This window comes from Lissotriton vulgaris, chromosome 1_1 (assembly GCF_964263255.1).
Source record: "Lissotriton vulgaris chromosome 1_1, aLisVul1.2, whole genome shotgun sequence".
Classification (NCBI taxonomy): Eukaryota; Metazoa; Chordata; class Amphibia; order Caudata; family Salamandridae; genus Lissotriton; species Lissotriton vulgaris.
This window is the reverse complement of record NC_141685.1, coordinates 81,796,364-81,816,316: the sequence shown is the minus strand read 5'-3', so window position 1 is coordinate 81,816,316 and position 19,953 is coordinate 81,796,364. Positions and strand designations below refer to the sequence as shown.

General features: G+C 46.6%; 2 protein-coding genes across 2 annotated transcripts in view; both read left to right on the top strand.

Annotated features, from left to right (window-relative positions):
* Nucleotides 1-19,953, top strand: part of LOC147737434 (uncharacterized) — a 908,239-nt gene that overhangs the window by 556,294 nt on the left and 331,992 nt on the right. The gene's annotated exons all lie outside the window — the stretch shown is intronic.
* LOC147737435 (uncharacterized) lies at nt 14,670-17,231 on the top strand. The gene has a single exon (XM_086929487.1). The coding sequence runs from the start codon at nt 15,313-15,315 to the stop codon at nt 16,609-16,611; it is 1,299 nt and encodes a 432-aa protein (XP_086785613.1). The 5' UTR covers nt 14,670-15,312; the 3' UTR covers nt 16,612-17,231.

Genomic DNA, 19,953 nt, shown 5'->3' with positions numbered 1-19,953 from the left:
CTGTGTAGAGACTGTGTACTTGTCGGGCATGTGTGAGTGTTGCAGAAGGCATTTTATCTTTGTGCACTGTTGTGGTGCATTCTCCATCTTGTGTAAACAATGAGCACACCTCAGTATTGTTCCATTAAATGTGGCCACGCTGGTTTGTACAGGTGACGTTGCAAAGCGTGAACAGGGGAAGAGACCTATGGAAAGTCATGGGAAATACGTGGATCGAAAATCTTGTTCACAGGCTTGGGCTGGAAAAGGAATGTTGACAGCAGGGCTGTGCATGTGAGGAGCAGGTGAATACATATAAGAACCGGGCCTACCTTTATGGATGAAAGAGTGGAGGGCAGCCGAGGTGTAGGGCTTCTGGACAGAGCCATTTCACTTAAGAGATGTTTTTAGGAGAGTGTTTTGTGTTCCGGGCATGGTCCAGGAGTGAAAGGATGCTAACTGGTTTTGGCGCCCCATCCGTGCCCTCGCTACACAGACCCACCACAGCTTTCAACTATTAGAGCCATGCTGGTGTGCTATCGCACAAAGCACTAAAGTTAGAAGTGGGACAAGTCAACAACAGACCAGCTCAGCTCAGTCTCCTAGTCCAGCCGGTGAACTCCCACTCCAGTGGATAAAACTGCCAAACTAAAAAATCTAAAAAGAAATTGAGAAAAGTAAAACCACAAAGTAAATAAAATAAATAAACTGCTGCTCTACAGCATAATGTGGGAGTCATTTATCGATTTATTTAAAGATTTACATAGGAGAACATGACTTGAGAGGGTATCGGAGCGCTTTACAAATAATCAGGGTGCGAGAAAGAGGCAAGGCCGACAATCATAATCAATAGTAGCAATCACAGGAACAATACAGCAAGTAGCAATATCCAAGCAGGGAGAACTCCTATTAGTCCAAAATAGAGCAACATAAACAATTAGGGTGAGAGAAACCGGTGGTGGCTGGCAAGTTCACCGATTAGAGGGGGGGGCAAATGGGTGGGGCTTAAAATAAATACAAAACATTAATACATTAAATACATTTTGGAAAAAACACCTGCTTGCGCAGGCAGGTCCTCCTCACACCAGTCCTCTTCTTTTCCAACATCACATCCAGAGCCCCAGCTAACCAATCCAGGCACTTCTTTCAGCATGAGAGAAGCTCTAGGATTGAAGGGAGCAGCGTCTCTGGGCGCTCCCGAGGACAGTAAAGGCATGTGCAGGCTCGCAATCCATCTGTCTAAGATGGCTGAGTTGAGAGGTTTATAGTGCTCATTACAGGCAGCCCGTCGGAAGACGGCCGGCCAATGGGACATACACACTATAAACTAGTGCATAGGAAGCCCACCACTGCTGCCACTCACCAGGCCCCGCCCCTTCCTGAGTCAGGCCAGGTAGACGAAAAATTAAATGGTAATTAATTATCTTCATTATGATGGTATTTTTCGTCTCTGGGGCTTTTCTGGGGGCATTTAAGTGGGGTGACCCACTCTCCCTCCAATGGAGGAGCCGCCCGTAGAGACACAGGTAAGACAGGCAATAATAAACAATAATAACCATCGCAACAACAGTGTCAAGAGAGCTTAAGCAAGAATTTCTTCATCAGTAGAACTTTCTGTTATTTTTTTGAAGATGCAGGTGAAGAGTTAATTTGGATTTCAGATGGTAGCGAATTCCAGATTCTCGGGGCAATGCCAGAGAAGGCTCGATTGTACGTTTTCTTCTTGAATTTCTGCAGTTTCAAAAGTAAAGACAACGTGTTTGCGCAATGTACATCGCGTGTTGGAGTGTGTGGATTTATGTGTCATGCAGGCAATTGAAAATGTAATTCTTGCCTCGTAAGGGAGTCTGTTTACTGATTTCAAATAAGGTGGGATGTGGTTATTACATTTAAATCCAGTAATAAGCCTTGCAGCTGAGTTGAGGGTGGAGCTTTGAAAGAGTTGGGATGCCAGAGACAGAGCGGAAGTTATTTAGATCAGTGTGGTCTGCTGTGGGTTTTTTAAGAATGGCGATTATCTGTCTAGACTTGAGGCAGTCTGGTATACTGCCTTGAATTAATGAATCATTTACTATTTTGATCCAGAGTGGGAGAAGAAAGAGAAGAGATTTGAAGGAAGCGGATCGCTGAAGTGGTTTGACAGGATTTTTAATACGGTCATTTCATCAAAGGATCTGAATGAACTCCACATAGCAATATTTTTGGGTGTGTGTGCAGGACGCTCAGGCCACATGGGTCGGTGGGGGCTGGCATGTGAAGGCACTGGGGGGAGATACAATGTAGTCTCTAAATCACTTTCAATGTTTTTGTATTTCCCAGGAAGAAGGCGGCAAGTTCTTAGCGGTTAGGCTGCAGATTAGACCCAGAAAGCAGGTTGGGTTTCCTATTTGACTGCAATTTAACAAGTTCAAACAGTTTTTAGGTCGATTCCTGGCATTGTTTAGATGTTTCCTAAAAAAGTTTGCTTTTGAGCTATGTATGCATTTGTTGTAAATGATTCTTGGAGATCTCAGGCACTTGAGGTGTTGGAGCAAGGAGGAGAATCTCCATGACCATTCAGCCAATCTTAGATTGCATCTTTCCGTGTTTAGACTACCATTGTACCAAGGCTCGAAGTCTTTGGTGGATACTCATTTTAGTTGGAGGGGTGACATAGTCTAGAATGTTTGTTATTGAATTAGTGTAATGATCAGTAAGGTCCTGGACATCTGACATGACTTCGGGAGGGGGAAGGATAGAGTTGCTGATAGATGTTAGTTCATTCAGGTTTATGTTTCAAGGGTTCCTTTTCCAGTGTCTAATTTTTTTATTTGAACCTTTTTTTAGGACAGTTATGAGCAAAGTGATGCAGTGATGGTCTGTCCAATCACATGGAATGATAGATTCAAGTTGAATGGAATTAGCTTTAGAGATAATTAAATCCAAGGTCGCTCCATGGTTGTGGGTAGGACTTTTGCATATTTGGATCAAGTTTTGGTCAGCTAGGAAGGTTTTTAGGCTAATCACTGATTGGTCATTTGGGTCATTCCATTAGAGGTTGAAGTTACCAAGGAAGATTTGGACGCAGTATACACCACAGTTGGTTGTGATGATTTCCATCATTTGTTCAATGCATGGGAGGTTATCTCCTGGAGGGTTAAAAAAACGCATGCAGTTTGAACCGAGGCCTATCTGTACTCAGGATATCGATGCCTAGATATTTACACGAGATGAGAGTAATGTTTTGTGTTGGCTTCATAGCGAGATTATCGCAGTGAGTTCAGGGGTTACCTCCACCAGGTCTGTTTTGTCTATCTAATCTGATGATGTCCTAGCTGGGTGGTGCTAGAATGTCGAGCGTTGGTGTGGAGGAGTCATTTAGACAAGTTTCAGTCAGGACTATGAGGTCAAGATCATGAGTAAGGAAAAGGTCAGCAATATCCACTGCATGTTTAGATGCCGTTCTGCAATTGAGTAGCGTACGTTTCAGGGGGGGTATGGCGACAGCGGAGGCAGCCTGAGTGATGGGAATTTACTTGAAGTTGGAATTGTTACCTGCTCTGGGATTGGGCCTAGGATCTCTAAGTGGATTCGACTGAAGGAGGAGGGAGTAAATATTGTTGTCCGATTGAGTATCTTTCATCCTGATGGGTCGGGTGGAGGCGTGGGGGTAGGTAATTGTCTTCCAGGTCAAATGAGGAGACGTTGCGATTGCCGAGATCCCATTGGATGTGCAGGGTGACATCCGTCTAACGTGATTGTTATTGGATTGCTAAAGGGAGTGTCTATTCTTACCGATCGGCCTGGTGGGACACCAACAATTAGCGAGCTCGGAGGTGAGGGATATTAGGCTTCGAATCTCAGCCGTAAGTTGATGAAGCTCCTGAGAGATCTCAGTGAGTTTAACGTTATTAGTAATGTGGGAACAGGAGGTCGTGATGTGGGCCAGGAGGCCAGGTGAGACTGCTCCGGTTTATGGTGTTAGGGAGAAGCTGCGTTGGGAGAACCAGGGGAGGGGGGAATAGAGTTGGAGTCTTGATTGAGGAGTGGGGGTCGGGGACACAAAAACAGATTGATGAGGACATAGGAGCCATGTTATTGGTCATGTTAGGGGGTTGCTAGAAAGCAAGTGTCAGGGTTTTTCCAGAAAGAGTGTCACAAATACATCAGAGCTGACAGCGGGGGCTCAGCACTTTCACCCATGCTTTTTAATCTACTCATCTCATGGAGCCCCAGGCAAATGCATTTGACTCAGCGAACATTCAATATCACCTATATGCGGACGACACTGAACTGTATATGAAAATCTCCTCACCAGAAGACTTTTTCTCCCTCAACGCTATTCCACAGAATACTCAAAGTTGGCTCACTGGCAACCACCTCATGCTTAACCCAAAAAACTGAATTCCTCCTCATCTCCCCACCCAATCACACACCCAAGATAGACTTATGGTTGAAACATCTAACTTCCTTTGACTGTGCTCCGCACATCATTGACTCCGCGAAATCCCTGGGAGTCACCATAGACAAACACCTGAACATGCAGGCGCAAATCACTAATGCCATCATGGGAGCTAATCACCATATAGGTATACTAAGGAAACGTAAACCCTTCCTCCCACAGACCGACTTAAAAATGGCAATACAAGCCCTAGTGCTACCAAGATTAGACTATGGAAGCACCACTCTATGCAGTCTCCCCAAATACTGGCTGAACCCGCTGAGGGCATTGCTTAACTCTGCGGCCAAACTGGTATCAGCAACTAAAAGAAATAACCACATCTCTCCGACCTTGAAATTTCTGAACTGGCTGCCCTACGAGGCAAGAATACACCTAAAGATCGCTTGCATGACCCATAAAACCCTGTATAGCAATACCCTCAGTTACTTAGCTCTTAAGCTAGAGCGATCGGGAGGATGCAGATGACTGCGAAGTGCAAGTTCTCTACTACTGAAACCACAATCCTTCCATAAAAAGAGAACTGGTTGCAAAGAATTCTCAGGGATTGCACCGAAGATTTGGAACTCCCTACCTCCAGTGGTACGTGGAATCTCTTCCTTTACCTCCTTCAAAAAAGAAGTAAAAATGCTTTTAATGAACAAATTCACATCCTAAGACTTTAATTCTATGTTGACCTCTAATCACCTTTGTGATCCATATATTATATTATTGCCTACATCTTTTGTATTGAAGGCGAATACCGAATGTATGTTTACTACTCCAACCACCTAATGTTTAATAACTGTGTATTGTGAAGCATTCTGATTCCCTTGTGGATTATTCTTTGTTGACTACTAGTCACCTATGTTATACATATACTACTATCTACTATTGTAAAGCGCTCTGATACCCTCGTGGGTCAAGTTTGTGCTATATAAAACTTTATTAAAAAATAAATAAATAATGTAAATGTTCAGAGGTAAGGGGCAGAGATGAGGTGAAGGTGTTAGTATCGAGTCAGTGTATTTCAGTGGTTGCTACTCTAGGGGTGTGATGAGGGCTCAGGCTATAATGACCAAAACTGTTGGTTGAAACAAGCTGCAAGGGTAACGGTAAATGAATGCTGTTGGGTAATCTGATGAAGATGGATAGGGAGGAGGGGAGAGGGGTGAAGCAATACAAGTAGTCGGGAGAGGGGAGGATACAGAACGAGGTACCCGTGGGATGACTAAAGGGCTAAGATGAGCTTGGGTCAAGGAGGAAAGTTATTCATCACAGAGAGTTTGATGAGAGGAAAATTTCATCAAATAATTCTAGGCTGCATTCAGATGCTTGGATGAGGATAATACCATTATTATAAAGGGAGATGGTTGCCTCTGCTCGGCGAACAATAGAGGGAGTTACAGAGAGTCTGAGACTGTGGGGGGCTTTAGTGGATGCAGTGATCAGGAGCAGATAGCAAAGGGCTTTCCTTCATTGTGCTGGTCCTTTAGTGCCAAAAGATAAGGTCACTTATGATAGCTCCTTTATTCATGCAGACATAGGGGGTAGAAATAAGGGGTTCTGGGTGAAATTTGAGAAGCCTGTGTTTGTAGTTCTTGAACACGCTTTTAGATAGTTTATGGGGTATATGATAGTGTACGAATTTCAGCCATCTGGAACAGGTTTGGAGTCTACTGATCTTCGAGAAAGGTAATCCATGGCTAAGGGCACCAAATTTCCAGAGTGGAAAGAGGGGAGGGACCGGAGTACTACATGCTCACGTGGGGGAAAGCTGAGGGGAGTTGAGGAGAAGGGGGTATGGTCAGATGAAGGAAGGAAGGGATGAAGCAAATCATGGCGTGGCTGGAGGAAAGTTCCATGACTCCGTTCTACAAAGACAGCCCATTAAACAGCAGCATAATGACAGAAGATGTCAAGAGAGAAGAAGGTACTCTTTCTGTTGTGGGCTTCCCAGCGCTATATGCATGCGATTACTAGGTGGAAAACAGCAAATCCTGAAGAGAGGGCCCAGCTGCAAATATAACAAGCATTTACAATGCAATGGTCTCGGCATCATTAAATGTAGAGCTATTGGCATTGCTCATGACATTTTTTTTTAAATCATATATAAATGGCATTGTCATTTACAACGGCAATAGCTTAATCGTTAAATAAATGGAATTGTCATTTACAATGCCAATAGCTTAATGGCTCGCAAATGCATGACCTATTGCATTTACACCCACACAGAGCCACACACACAAAGCCACCCACACACACATACAGAGCCACCCACACAGGGCCACTCACACAGAGTCATTTACATAGAGCCCCGTACACAGAGCTACCCTCACACAGACAGAGCCACCCACACATAGAGCCAACTACAAAAAAAGCTATCCACACAGAGCCACACACACACAGAGCCACAGAGACACACACACACACAGCCCCACACACACAGAGCCACACACACACAGAGCCCCCCACACACAGAGCCACACACACACAGAGCCCCACACACACCCAGAGCCCCACACACACCCAGAGCCACATACACACTCAGAGCCACATACACACACTGAGCCACATACACACACAGAGCCACATACACACACAGGAGAGGAAGCACAGTGAGGGGGCAGGGAAGCAAGCACAGCGAGGGGGCAGGGGAGCAAGCACAGCCAGGGGGCAGGGGAGCAAGCACAGCCAGGGGACAGGGGAGCAAGCACAGCCAGGGTGCAGAGGAGCAAGCACAGCCAGGGGGCAGGGAAGCAAGCACAGCCAGGGGGCAGGTAAGCAAGCACATCGAGGGTGCAGGGAAGCATGCACAGCGAGGGGGCAGGGGAACCAGGGGGCAGGGGAGCAAGCACAGCCAGGGAGCAGGGGAGCAAGCACAGCCAGGGGGCAGGGGAGCAAGCACAGCCAGGGGGCAGGGGAGCAAGCAGAGCCACGGGGCAGGGAAGCAAGCACAGCCAGGGAGCAGGGAAGCAAGCACAGCGAGGGGGACAGGGAAGCATGCACAGCCAGGGGGCCGGGAAGCAAGCACAGCGAGGGGGCAGGGAAGCAAGCACAGCCAGGGGGCAGGTAAGCAAGCACATCGAGGGTGCAGGGAAGCATGCACAGCGAGGGGGCAGGGGAACTAGGGGGCAGGGGAGCAAGCACAGCCAGGGAGCAGGGGAGCAAGCACAGCCAGGGGGCAGGGGAGCAAGCACAGCCAGGGGGCAGGGGAGCAAGCAGAGCCACGGGGCAGGGAAGCAAGCACAGCCAGGGAGCAGGGAAGCAAGCACAGCGAGGGGGACAGGGAAGCATGCACAGCCAGGGGGCCGGGAAGCAAGCACAGCGAGGGGGCAGGGAAGCAAGCACAGCCAGGGGGGTAGGGAAGCAAGCACAGCGAGGGGGCAAGGAAGCAAGCACAACAAGGGGGCAGGGAAGCAAGCACAGCAAGGGGAGCAAGCACAGCCAAGGGGGCAGGGAAGCAAGCACAGCCGGGGGGCAGGGAAGCAAGCACAGCCAGGTGGGCAGAGAAGCAAGCACAGCCAGGGGGCAGGGAAGCAAGCACAGCGAGGGGGCAGGGGAGCAAGCACAGTCATGGGGGCAGGGAAGCAAGCACAGTAAGGGGGGTAGGGAATCAAGCACAGCGAGGGGGCAGGGAAGCAAGCACAGCGAGGGGGCAGGGAAGGAAGCACAGCAAGGGGAGCTGGCAGAAAGTACGTGCACAAAAATCCAGCCTCCTGGACAGAGAGAAGCAGCCGGGCAAGATGTTCCTGCGAACAGTGGCCGCTGCAGGCCGGCCGTATCCATGTTCAGGAGGAGAGGGGGTGGGAGGAGCTGCAAACACCCAGCTCTAACCATTGCAAGAAGGTTCGACAATCTACCTCAACTTTCAACCTCTAAAGCATTTCTGTACAATACACTGGTTTCAGATTATTCAAGCGGCCGAGGTTGCGATGGAGCTGCCTGTTAGCCGATAAGAGATGTGACATGCAGTAAAATAAATATATATATATAACTCATGGCACTATGGTGTTATCAGCACATTTAGAACACTAGACATAGAGATCTACCAGACGGGGTGTTAATCAAGGAGAGCAATAGGGCTGCCATCGTTATTTGATGTCCCTTACTATTTAATTAGGATGAACAGGGTTGCCATCATCTAAAGATGTCCCTGCAGGATTGATAACAGTACTTATTTTGGTCTTACGGTTCTTGTATTTATATTGCAATTTTGCACAGAGTGTATATGTTTACAGATCTTGCTTCTTTTAATGTGTATATAGGGTAAAAAAGTTTTTAAGTATTTATACTTTTATAACCTGAAATGCCTATTTTGCACATAATGTAAAGATTCATTTTCTGGAGTTAAAGACTCAGGAGCAACAGCATTGTCGTGACGTCACCAGGTCTGTAAGTGGAAGCTTTTTTTTTTTTTTTTTTTTTTTTTTTTTTTTTAAACCTTTATTGGTAGGACGCACAGTACACAGCGTCTGCCTACAACCCATCCGGGCCGGCCGCTATGACACAAGGATAAAGGGAAAACAAGAGGACAGTACGCCTTCGAAGCAATCAAGGAGCGTGCATTATCATACTGAACATGGTACCATAGATAAAAGGATAAGAGAGGTTTAATTTTATAATTTTGTCGAGTGCTATTATACGAAACAATGAGGAGAGTTAAAGCTAATCACTGACCAGGAGAGCCATCATCAGCCCCGTAGCGCATGGAGGGAAGCATGAAGGAGAAAGGCATATATCAAAGACGCAGTTTCTCATCATCGAGGTAATAGAACAAGCAACTATGCCAAGCTAGGTTACAATATAATAAACTCCCCGCTAGCATCAAACCCCGACCCCAAATTAGAAGAAAAGGTATTTAGGAAAGGAAAAAGAGAGAGAAGAAAGAGAAAGAGGGCCATAGAGACAAAGAAGAAACATAAAACACGACCCATCCCCCCACCCTGCATACCAGCGGAAGGCCACGGCCCACCCCCCCCCATTAGGCATGCCTGTCGCCCCAAGAGACCCCCAAGCGGGAAAAAAGCGGAGGAGGGCCCCAGCTCCAGCCCCATACTCACCCCCAATCCCCCAACCCCCAAAAAGCGGAAGTCCACTAAGAGGGAGCGTATGCAACATTGTAATAACACCCCAGTCATTGTAAAGTTTCCAATTCGAACAACATTCCGCTTCGGCAACAAGAAGACTCAGGAAATATCAAAGCAGCGGTCAGCCCTGACCGGACCGGAGAAAAGTCTGTACACCACCCAGTCCGTGCGCAGTGAAAGGCAGTGCACCGAAAGTACCAGTTGGGGCCACAAAAATCCCCAGCAAAAGCCACAGTGATAGCAGAGGGAAAGTTCTCCACGGCATGAGGATAGTCGGTGGTAGGGCAGGGCGCCCATGGTCGGGATACAAAGGAGCCGGTAGTAGATCGATGAGGGTCGTGGGCACCTCATTATAAGTAGAATGTTCCTCAAACTGCCCATCTGGCGGCACATACACATGAAAGCCGACCATTGCGGTCGTCGGGGATGGAGAGGGCAGATGATCTTTGATGGATTCATCCACAACAGGGTGCGTCGCAACAGGAGGAACAATCCGTTGCACAGGACGTAAAGTAGCCCCCAAATCTTGTAAGGCAGTGTGGAGGTCGTCGATAGCCAGCAAAACATCCCTCACTGTAAGCGCCATTACACACAAGTCAGTTAACCGGGACCTCAGGACTCAATGCACAAAGGATGGAGCCGCCGCAGCAGCGGACAAAATGCAGCAGCGAGCGTGCAGGTCGCAGGAGACACCTCGAGGGTAGGAGTCGAGCCCCAGTCAGCCACCGCAGCGCGCACTTCCTACCACAGTCGGGTTACCGTCAAATCCGGCGAGAAAGCCTGCCTCGCAGCGTGCCGTCCCCGATGTTAGAAACTCCAGACAAAGAACTGTGGCATACAATTAGTGGGTCCGGCGCTGCGAGCGCGATCGATGTCTGCGGCAGGGAGGATCCAGTTTCACCTCCGGGGCTCCGGATCATCATGGCCGTTGAAGGCCGTTGTTTATCCACTGCAGGGCGGCCATACTGCAGCCCGAGGTCCCGGCTTATCCGGACTGAGGGCCGAAGGCTCCCGGACGGCGTTTCCAAGCCATCCGGGGGAGTATGCGGACCGGAGTTGGACGGTCGGGCTCCGCTACTATTCCCCCGCACAAAGCCATGGCTGGGGTGACGGATCTCAGGCAGGGAACATAAGGAGATGAGGGCGAGCGGCGGAGCTGGGCGTCCGCGCGGCCATCTTGGCCGCCGTCCTGGCTCCTCCCTCTGGAAGCTTTTTCAATATTATATACAAGCCATAGTTGCTGAATATTTATGTTTTGCAACTAAAAACCACTGACAAAGCCAATAGTCTTGGCTTCTTGTCGATATGACGTTACTTGTTGTATCATATATCTGGATGCAATTACAGAAGCAGCAAAATACAAGTCGAGCGGCACACTATGCTAAGTACAGATTTTTAGCATACATGTTTAAGCCACACCCCTAATTACATTTTCCACGCCCCTTTGAGAGACCTCCAGTTTTTTCATCCCACTTAAAGCCCTGGAAAAGGCAACCGTGCTACACGGACAGCAGGAATGTTTCACTGCTTGCTTTTCAGTCAAGGTTTATTTGTATCTACACTTTGGTGACCTCGTGGTTTGTCTAGGGACCAATAGGCGACAAGCTAGTGTCTTTGTTGTTACTTTTGTGTGTCCAATTCCGAAAAAGACAAAACGCAAAATAAGCAAATGCTGCAGTTTTTGTTTTCGGGTGCTGTGTTCTTGAAAATGAAGCAGTGTCAGCACATGCATCGGCTTCTCATAAGAAGGGGAGTTTGGAATCACCGAGCAGTGACAGAGTGAGTAGAAGGGACTCAGCGATATTTTGTGGCAGGCTGGTAGGGCCGGGGTGGAGTCAGGCAGATATTAGTCTGAGCATCTAAATGGTAGTGCCTGCAATGCCTGCTTGTAGGAAGGGATCATTCAGGCCACAGATATGCTGATATTCAAGGGTGCTTGTGCCAGTGTCCACTTCCACAGGCCAAGAGAAGAACGGGGGGGGGGAGGTGCATGCCCAGCGAGGCCAGGACACGCATCACAAAGACGCATCTCTTTCCTTCTTAAATGCACACTGATTTTAATAAGTATCTCTGGCCCCTCTCCCGAAAGGGGTTGGAGAAACTGCTGCCAGGACGGACCCGGTAGTCGAGCTGCACACGGTCTTTAATCCTGCCTTCCACTCTCCACCGCATAGTGTGATCCTGGGCCAGGCACCGCATGATGAATTAGGGAACGAGCTGCTGCAGGACAGGCAAAGGGCAGCCAGGGTGGGGAGAATGGGGAGGGCTGCAGCAGACGGGGAGCGGTTACGGATGCAACAGTCATAGAGCCAGTAAATGCATCAATAGGAGACATTAGATCCCGCTACCAAATGTGGCATACCCACGAGTTAGGGAAAGGGCACTGGGCTGCAGGTGCATGCTTATCTGAGCCTGTCCGTGCAGCAGGGATACATACGATTCTTACTAAGCTGAACACTAGCCTATGTGCACTTGTCCCCGAACTCTCTTAAAAGTGAAACAAAGAGCCCTGATGCAGATTCACAATACCATTTATCTGTGCCCGGCTTCCCACCTATTTAAATGGCAGAACATATCCTGCCAACTCTGTCCTGACCACGCAACCTCACCAAGCTTGCACTGCCCGGGCTCTCTGTCCGCGGCACTGGAGAAAGCCTCACAATTTGTTTCTGGTTTGTCAATCCTCGGAAACCGGGAAAACAAGCACCAGCGGCGCCAAGAGAGCGAACTGCAAGCAGCGGGAGAGGGGCGGGAACAAACACACGGACAGCGGGAGGGGGGCGGGAAAAAGACACGGCACATTGGGGCGGGGAGGACAAAAGGGGAGAGGTAAAATAAAACAAAGACAGACCGTGTGTAACGCAGACGCACGGTCCTAGACGGGCTAGCTGACAACAACAAAAAAATAGAATGGCGGCCGCAACTCAGAAAATTTTTGGATTGGGGGTGTGTTTTGTTGTTCTGAGTGACGGGTGACGTCACAGGGCGAAAGAACACCAAAAACACGCCCCGAATCCGAAAGAGACGGAGCTTGTTTCGAGTGACGCCTCTCTCCTCCAATGGCTGGCCTCCGTTTAGGAAGCCAGCCAATGGAGGAGAGGCAGAGGAGAGAGGCGGGTTAAACTGCCCTACTGAAGATCATTAAATGTCCGACTTCCGGCTGGCAAGCCAGCCTTCGGTCCGAGACCTAACGACTTTGCGCAGGCAAGCCAGACTTCGGTCCGAGACCTAAAAAAGGGGAAGTTGAAATACATTAGGTCAAACTAGATTATGCAATCAGGAAGATAAAATCCAGATTAGATGGATAGTGGGTATAGGATGAACAGTGGCCTAGGATGCACTTGGAAATTTGATAGACCGAGCCTGGAAATCTAAGCAGAATTAGTAAACAACATCATTCTAAGATGGACGCCACCGTGGAAATACTTTGAAGCTATAGAACATGATGGTCCTTCTTTCATGTCCATAAGAAGGACATGCTAAATCCTATGTCAATATCTAGATTCCTAGAGTCTTAGAGGCACTGTCATTTTTGATTGGGCGTGGACCTTATATGGGGAGATACATGATGCAGGGCCTATAAGGCCCAGATAGAGCCACTTTACGCCACACGGGCCCGAAACAGAATCAGCGCACAAAAGGCCCCCGTAATCAAGCCTTGAGACAACAGCAAGGGAAATCCTCCCGAAAAAAAGAGTTAGTAGTGAATGAGACCAGGCACCTCTGTGAACAATAAGATTTGATGTATGGCACAACATCCTACTATCCACGGTACTGTCTTGAGTCTTTCTGATCCATCTCTTTCTCCAACAGCTGTTCTTGTTTTAACAAAATCTTGACCGTATGCATTTACCTATGGCTGTAACTAGAATATGTGTGCTATGCGAGTGCCCTTTTTTTGCTAAGTTTCTCTATGAACACCTTTGCTGAAATAAATACGATGTGGCATGTTCAAAGGAAGTTTTATGCAAATATCTCTGTATGGTTAAATGTGTCTTAAATATGCTCACTTTTCTGCCCCCCCACCCCCCGGTTCCCTCGTTGTGCTCGCTTTTCTGCCCCCCCAACCACCCCTGTTGCCTCGTTGTGCTCGATTTTCTGCCCCCCACCCCCCTGTTCCTCGTTGTGCTCGCTTTTCTGCCCCCCACCCCACTGCTGCCTTGTTGTGCTCGCTTTTCTGCCCCTCCACCCCCCTGTTGCCTCGTTGTGCTCGCTTTTCTGCCCCCACCCCCTGTTTCTTGTTGTGCTCGCTTTTCTGCCCCCCACCCCCCTGTTGCCTCATTGTGCTCGCTTTTCTGCCCCCCCACCCCCTGTTCCGCGTTGTGCTAGCTTTTCTGCCCCCCACCGCCTGTTGCCTCATTGTGCTTGCTTTTCTGCCCCCCTGTTCCTCGTTGTGTGTGTGTGGCTCTGTGTGTGTGTGTCTGGGGCGCTGTGTGCGTGTGTCTGGGGCGCTCTGTGTGTGTGTCTGCGGATTTGTGTGTGTGTCTAGGGCTCTTGTGTGTGGGGTGCTCTGTGTGTGTGTGTGTGTGTGGGGTGCTCTGTGTGTGTGTGTGTGTGGGGGGGGGCTCTGTGTGTGTGTATGTGGCTGTGTGTGTGTGTGGCTGTGTGTGTGTGGGGCTGTGTGTGTGTGGGACTGTGTGGCTGTGTGTGTGTGGCTGTGTGTGTGTGGCTGTGTGTCTGGGGCTGTGTGTGGGTGGGGCTCTGTGTTTGTGTGTGTGGCTCTCTGTGTGTGGGGGGGGCTCTCTGTGTATGTGTGTGGTTCTCTGTGGGTGTGTGGGTGGGTGCGAATGCAATAGCTCTCCCATTTGCGAGAGATTAAACTATTGACATTGTAAATGACAATGCCATTTATTTATCTGTTTTTAAAACCAACACATAAATAAAAAAATTGTCATTTACAATGCCAATAGCTCTAACTTTGGCAAAGGCGAGACCATTGCATTGTAAATTCTTGTTTGCTAAGTTACTCTATGAACATCTTTGCTGAAATAAATAAGATTGTGGCATGTTCAAAGGAAGTTTTATGCAAATATCTCTGTGTGGTTAAATGTGTCTTAAATATGTCTTCATAAGTTTCAACAATTGTAATAAATGAGATGCTTTTACAATCAATTAAAAAATGTATATGCACATTCTGGTATTTTCCATTTAAGTAATTTAAATCTCTTTACATCCGACAGAAAACTATCCTTGACTGCACAGAATGTTTAAGAATAATGAAGATAATACTGTAAATCTGCAAAGCAAAGTTCGAAAAATTGAGTTCCAGTATTCAGGAAAACATAAGTGCCGACAAAGGCAGCGGAACCTGAACATTAACTGACAGATCTTTGAAGTACCGTCAAGGGCAATTTGGTGGTTCTACGAGTCTCAGCTGTGCACCTCCGTGCCTCAAGATGAAGAAATGACCTCTAAAAAATTAAGACAACACTGATCAAACACTTCTTGTGTAAACATGTCCAATACCAGCTGGGATCATGAGGTGGTTACAGCAGTACTCTGCTTCCTAAAGTGATATAAGACCACCATTCAGAGCTAGAGGTGTATTTTAAACTCCTTCAGGCCATTCCACATCAACCAGCGAAAAGCACAGTTAACTAAAAGTTAAAAGAAAGGGGGTTCTGCTGTATAAACCACAGAGTATATTTATGAAGCCTAAAACTGCATCAGAGAACACACACAGGGGAAAAGCCATACAAATGCAATGAATGTCTGAAGAGCTTTAGTCAATTATCAGGCCTAAAAAAGCAGCAGCGAACGCACACAGGGGAAAAACCATATCATTGCAGTGAAGGTGGAAGTAGTTTTACGGAATCATCTAAACTCATGAGTCATCAGCGAACACCCACTGGAGAAAAACCATTCAAGTGCAATGAATGTGGGAAGAGGTTTATATATTTACCACACCTTAAACAGCATCAGAGAACACACACTGGAGAAAAACCATATCCTTGCAGTGAATGTCTGAAGAGCTTTAGTCTATTATCATACCTAAAACGGCATCAGAGAATACACACTGGAGAAAAACCATATCCTTGCAGTGAATGTCTGAAGAGCTTTACTCTATTATCATACCTAAAACGGCATCAGAGAACACACACTGGAGAAAAACCATATCCTTGCAGTGAATGTCTGAAGAGCTTTAGTCGATTATCACTCCTAAAACAGCATCAGAGAACACACACAGGAGAAAAACCATATCATTGCAGTGAATGTGGAAGTAGTTTTAGTTCCTCTTCAGTATTAAGGTATCATCAACAAACACACACAGTGGAAAAAATATATAATTGCAGTGAATGTCTGAAGAGCTTTGCTAAATTATCGCACCTAAAGGAGCATCAGAAAACACACACTGGGGAAAAACCGTTCCAGTGCAATGAATGTGGGAAGAGATTTTGTCGCTTATCAGTCCTACATAGACATCAGCGAACACACACAGGGGAAAAACCATACCATTGCAGTGAATGTGGGAAGCGCTTTAGTCAATTATCGTACCTAAAACTCCATCAGAGAACACACACAGGGGAAAAACCATATCATTGCAGTGAATGTGGAAGTAGTTTTAGTGACTCATCAACATTAAAGGTTCATCAACGAACACACACTGGAGAAAAAGCATACCATTGCAGTGAATGTGGAAGGAGTTTTAGATCCTCCTCAGGATTAAAGTATCATCAACAAACACACAAAGGGGAAAAATCATATAATTGCAGTGAATGTCTGAAGAGTTTTCATACATTATCGCACCTAAAGCGACATCAGAAAACACACACTGGGGAAAAACTATTCAAGTGCAATGAATGTGGGAAGAGATTTTGTGATTTATCACATCTAAAACTGCATCACCGAACACACACTGGGGAAAAACCATACCATTGCAGTGAATGTGGAAGTAGTTTTAGTGTATCTTCAACATTAAGGAATCATCAGCGAACACACACTGGAGAAAAACCATACTATTGCAGTGAATGTGGGAAGAGATTTTGCCTCTTATCATACCTAACACAACATCAGAAAACACACACTGGGGAAAAACCATTCCAGTGCAATGTATGTGGGAAGAGATTTTGTGATTTATCAAACCGAAGATGGCATCAGCGAGCACACACTGGGAAAAAACTGTAGTGCGGCCCCTAGGGTCACGCTATTCTTTGCTAAAGTTAGCCTTAGCAACTATTTTAGCTGTGTGTTTTTATATTTTTGCGCACAACACTCTGTATCTTCTTGTGCAAGACGCCTTTGTGCCCACATGAGCTCATATTGTTATAGTTTGCTCACAGCATACAAGGTTGAAAATCAAGCCACTGTGCTTTCCAGTTCTGGTCAGTTCGTCCTACCTAGACATAACATTAGGCACTTCTTGGCACGATTGAGAAAGGCTTGCATTATACTAACATGCAGCCCTTCCTCAAGACAGACGGAAGATTTCCTTTTACGAACAAGAGCCTTGCTGAGCCTATGATGTAACCTTACTCCTACGTTCAATGGTGAGGGGTTCCCCAGAATTGTCCCAGAGATCTTCTTTTATATAATATACATAATTCTACCAGGGGAGGGTGATCTAGTCATTATAGCCATATTATCCACTGGTCATTCAGAATTATCTCCCCCTTCTTGTTTTATGGTATTGTAACTTTGATCATTGTTTTTATCTTATGTATTATTCTGCTGGTGCTAGCTCGTTTACTGCATTATAGAACAACACAGAGAGTTTGTTAGTTGAAAAATAAACATTTGAAACTTTACATAGACTCTGCATTATTTGGTGTGGACAAGCCAGGGTGAGTGAGCAAACGGGTATCGAGACGTCGGGAGTTCCGTGTTCTGGGTTTGTCTAAGCATTAGGTATCTTCGGAAGGTCTAGAGAGCTAATGAGACACTATAGCTAGTTGGTCTAGGGATTGTGGGTTCTTAGGTGTAAGTGCAGTACAACTAATCTTGCACTAACGGCCTATTTTCTTGTGCATAGTTCTGTATGTGCAGAATCTCTACAACAAAACCAATTCAAGTGCAGTGAATGTAGAAGTAGTTTTAGTTCCTAGGTGTAAGTGCAGTACAACTAATCTTGCACTAACGGCCTATTTTCTTGTGCATAGTTCTGTATGTGCAGAATCTCTACAACAAAACCAATTCAAGTGCAGTGAATGTAGAAGTAGTTTTAGTTCCTCTTCAGGATTAATGTATCATCAACAAACACACACAGGGGAAAAAACCATTCCAGTGCAATGAATGAGGGAAGAGATTTTGTTGCTTATCAGTTCTACATGGACATCATCGAACACACACTGAAGAAAAACCATACCATTGCAAGGAATGTGGAAGTAGCTTTTGTGATTCTTCAACATTAAGGATTCATCAGCGAAGTCACACAGGAGAAAAGCCATATCATGGCAGTGAACGTGCAAAAAGCTTTTTATCAATCTTCAAACCTAAAAAAAATCAGCGAGCACTCCACCATCACCATCAATGAAAGTGTCTATTCTCTGCTATTGTTTATTTCCCTACAGCTAGGAACAACATGAAATATCAGGAAACCCATTGGGAGACTAGAACAAAGTGGACTAAAAGTAAAGAAACATTGTTTGTTTTTGTTCTGTGAGAGAGTTTTAACGAAAGAAATCCAAAAACACCAGACCATGCTACCTGTAAAATCAACACCATGAACAATGCTTGGACTAACAAGGGTATTTTCAGCTCATTTTAGAGATTAGTAATAAAACATATAAACCCAACACACTCAAAACAATTTAACAAGCACAAAAGAAAGATTCTTCAGAGCTGGCTGTGGTTTTGGTCATTTTATGCATCATTAACACCTTGACTGCTACAGCAATTCCCGCTTGGTGCTAAACTTTTCAGATTTCCATGGTTCATGACGAGCTCAGCTCGTCATAAGCACACGATGAGGTGCCGGGTTTTTAGAGACCCGGTGGTGCTAGGGGACCACACCCGAAGACCTCTGGGTTCTCCCTGTTCCGGACCACAGAAACACAGAGTCTTCTAGTTGAAGTCAGAGATAGAGTTTTATTGGTTGCAACCAGGTAACAAGCATCCTAGAAGTACAAAAGCACGGGTCGTATATTCTCAGGAGACTGTTCGTTTTTACAGAACCAGCCTTCACCTTATATACGAAAATAACAGCTGCAGGCAAGAATTCTTGTGTTTATGATATGGTTATACACATATTTCTACAATAATACAAAGAGCGAAGTCATGCTGGTCAGCACATATTTTAGACGTCCAATTTGTGATGGATTACCCAGCCAGGCCCAGAACTCCCATCAGATATCGATGAAACACCAATAAAGTCGGGCGCCTCCTCATCGTAAAACTGGCCATAAACAAGAAACATGGAAAGGTGTATGTGTATGGAAAACATGATCTGTAGGTGGTGAATGGTTTATGGCATGCTGTGCCTTGATGCTATCTTACTCGGCCACTGGGCGAGGAGCTGCCCAAACAGGTTTGGCTGGAGGCAGTGGAGTCAGCTCGGCCAGGTCATGGGGAAGTCAGCTAAGGTGGACGTGTCCTTTCAGATCAAGCTTGGCCTTAATCAATTGACTTATATGAGGGCAAGCCATAAGATGGATGCCGCTCACAAAATGGAGTCCGAGGGTTCGGAACGGAAACCACGATTTAAGGGTGTTAGCATCACTCAATCATGACGCAAATGCATAGGGATAATGTCCTAACCATTAGCGGTCTGTCGATACCAAATTCGTCATGGTACGACGATATTTTATGACACGAGTGTTGGACCTCGGTACCAGGTTATAGCAGGGTCCGGAATTTCAGTACCACAGACCCTCCTTTTGCCCTCATATAAGGCAATAAACTCATGCTAATCTGAGTCCAAATCTGTATTCATGAATTCATGAAGATGCTGCTGTAGCATCATCCTGTTACTCAATTCGTCCCTTGACACAGGCTTCCTAACACATGATGTACCGCAGAGGCCACATATTGCAGGAGCGCACTGCACAAACAGGCAGAACATAAACAGAATGGCTAAGATCATCCCAATGAAGATCAGAATTTTCCATCCCCAGGCAGAGATCAGTTCCCAGAACCACCCTAGCAGGGACCAATCCCCTTTCTCCACGTGAAGGGAATCAGAGATTTTGTGTAATTTGGAGATGGCCTGGTACACTGTCGGAGCATTATTAGGGATGAAAATACAGCAACTAGATTGGATCACTCTACATACACCACCACGGTCTGCAAGTATGACATCTAGGGCAACCCTGTTCTGAAGTGTCATAAGTCGATCCGACTGAAGTTCAGCTGTCAGGTTGCTAAGGGCACCGGCCGTTTCGATCACGGCGGAATCAACTATCCTCGTCAATTGTCGAATGTTCCTGCTGTTCACCATAGGCCCCCAAAATGGCAGAAAACCCTTCGCGAAGTCTCCGAACTCTTGACCCGCGTGGCGTCTTGACTCACGACACCCCTAACTGTCCTTGTCCA

Coding starts and splice junctions, on each gene's coding strand:
- LOC147737435 (XM_086929487.1), top strand. CDS start 15,313: ATGAGTCATCAGCGAACACCCACTGGAGAAAAACCATTCAAGTGCAAT.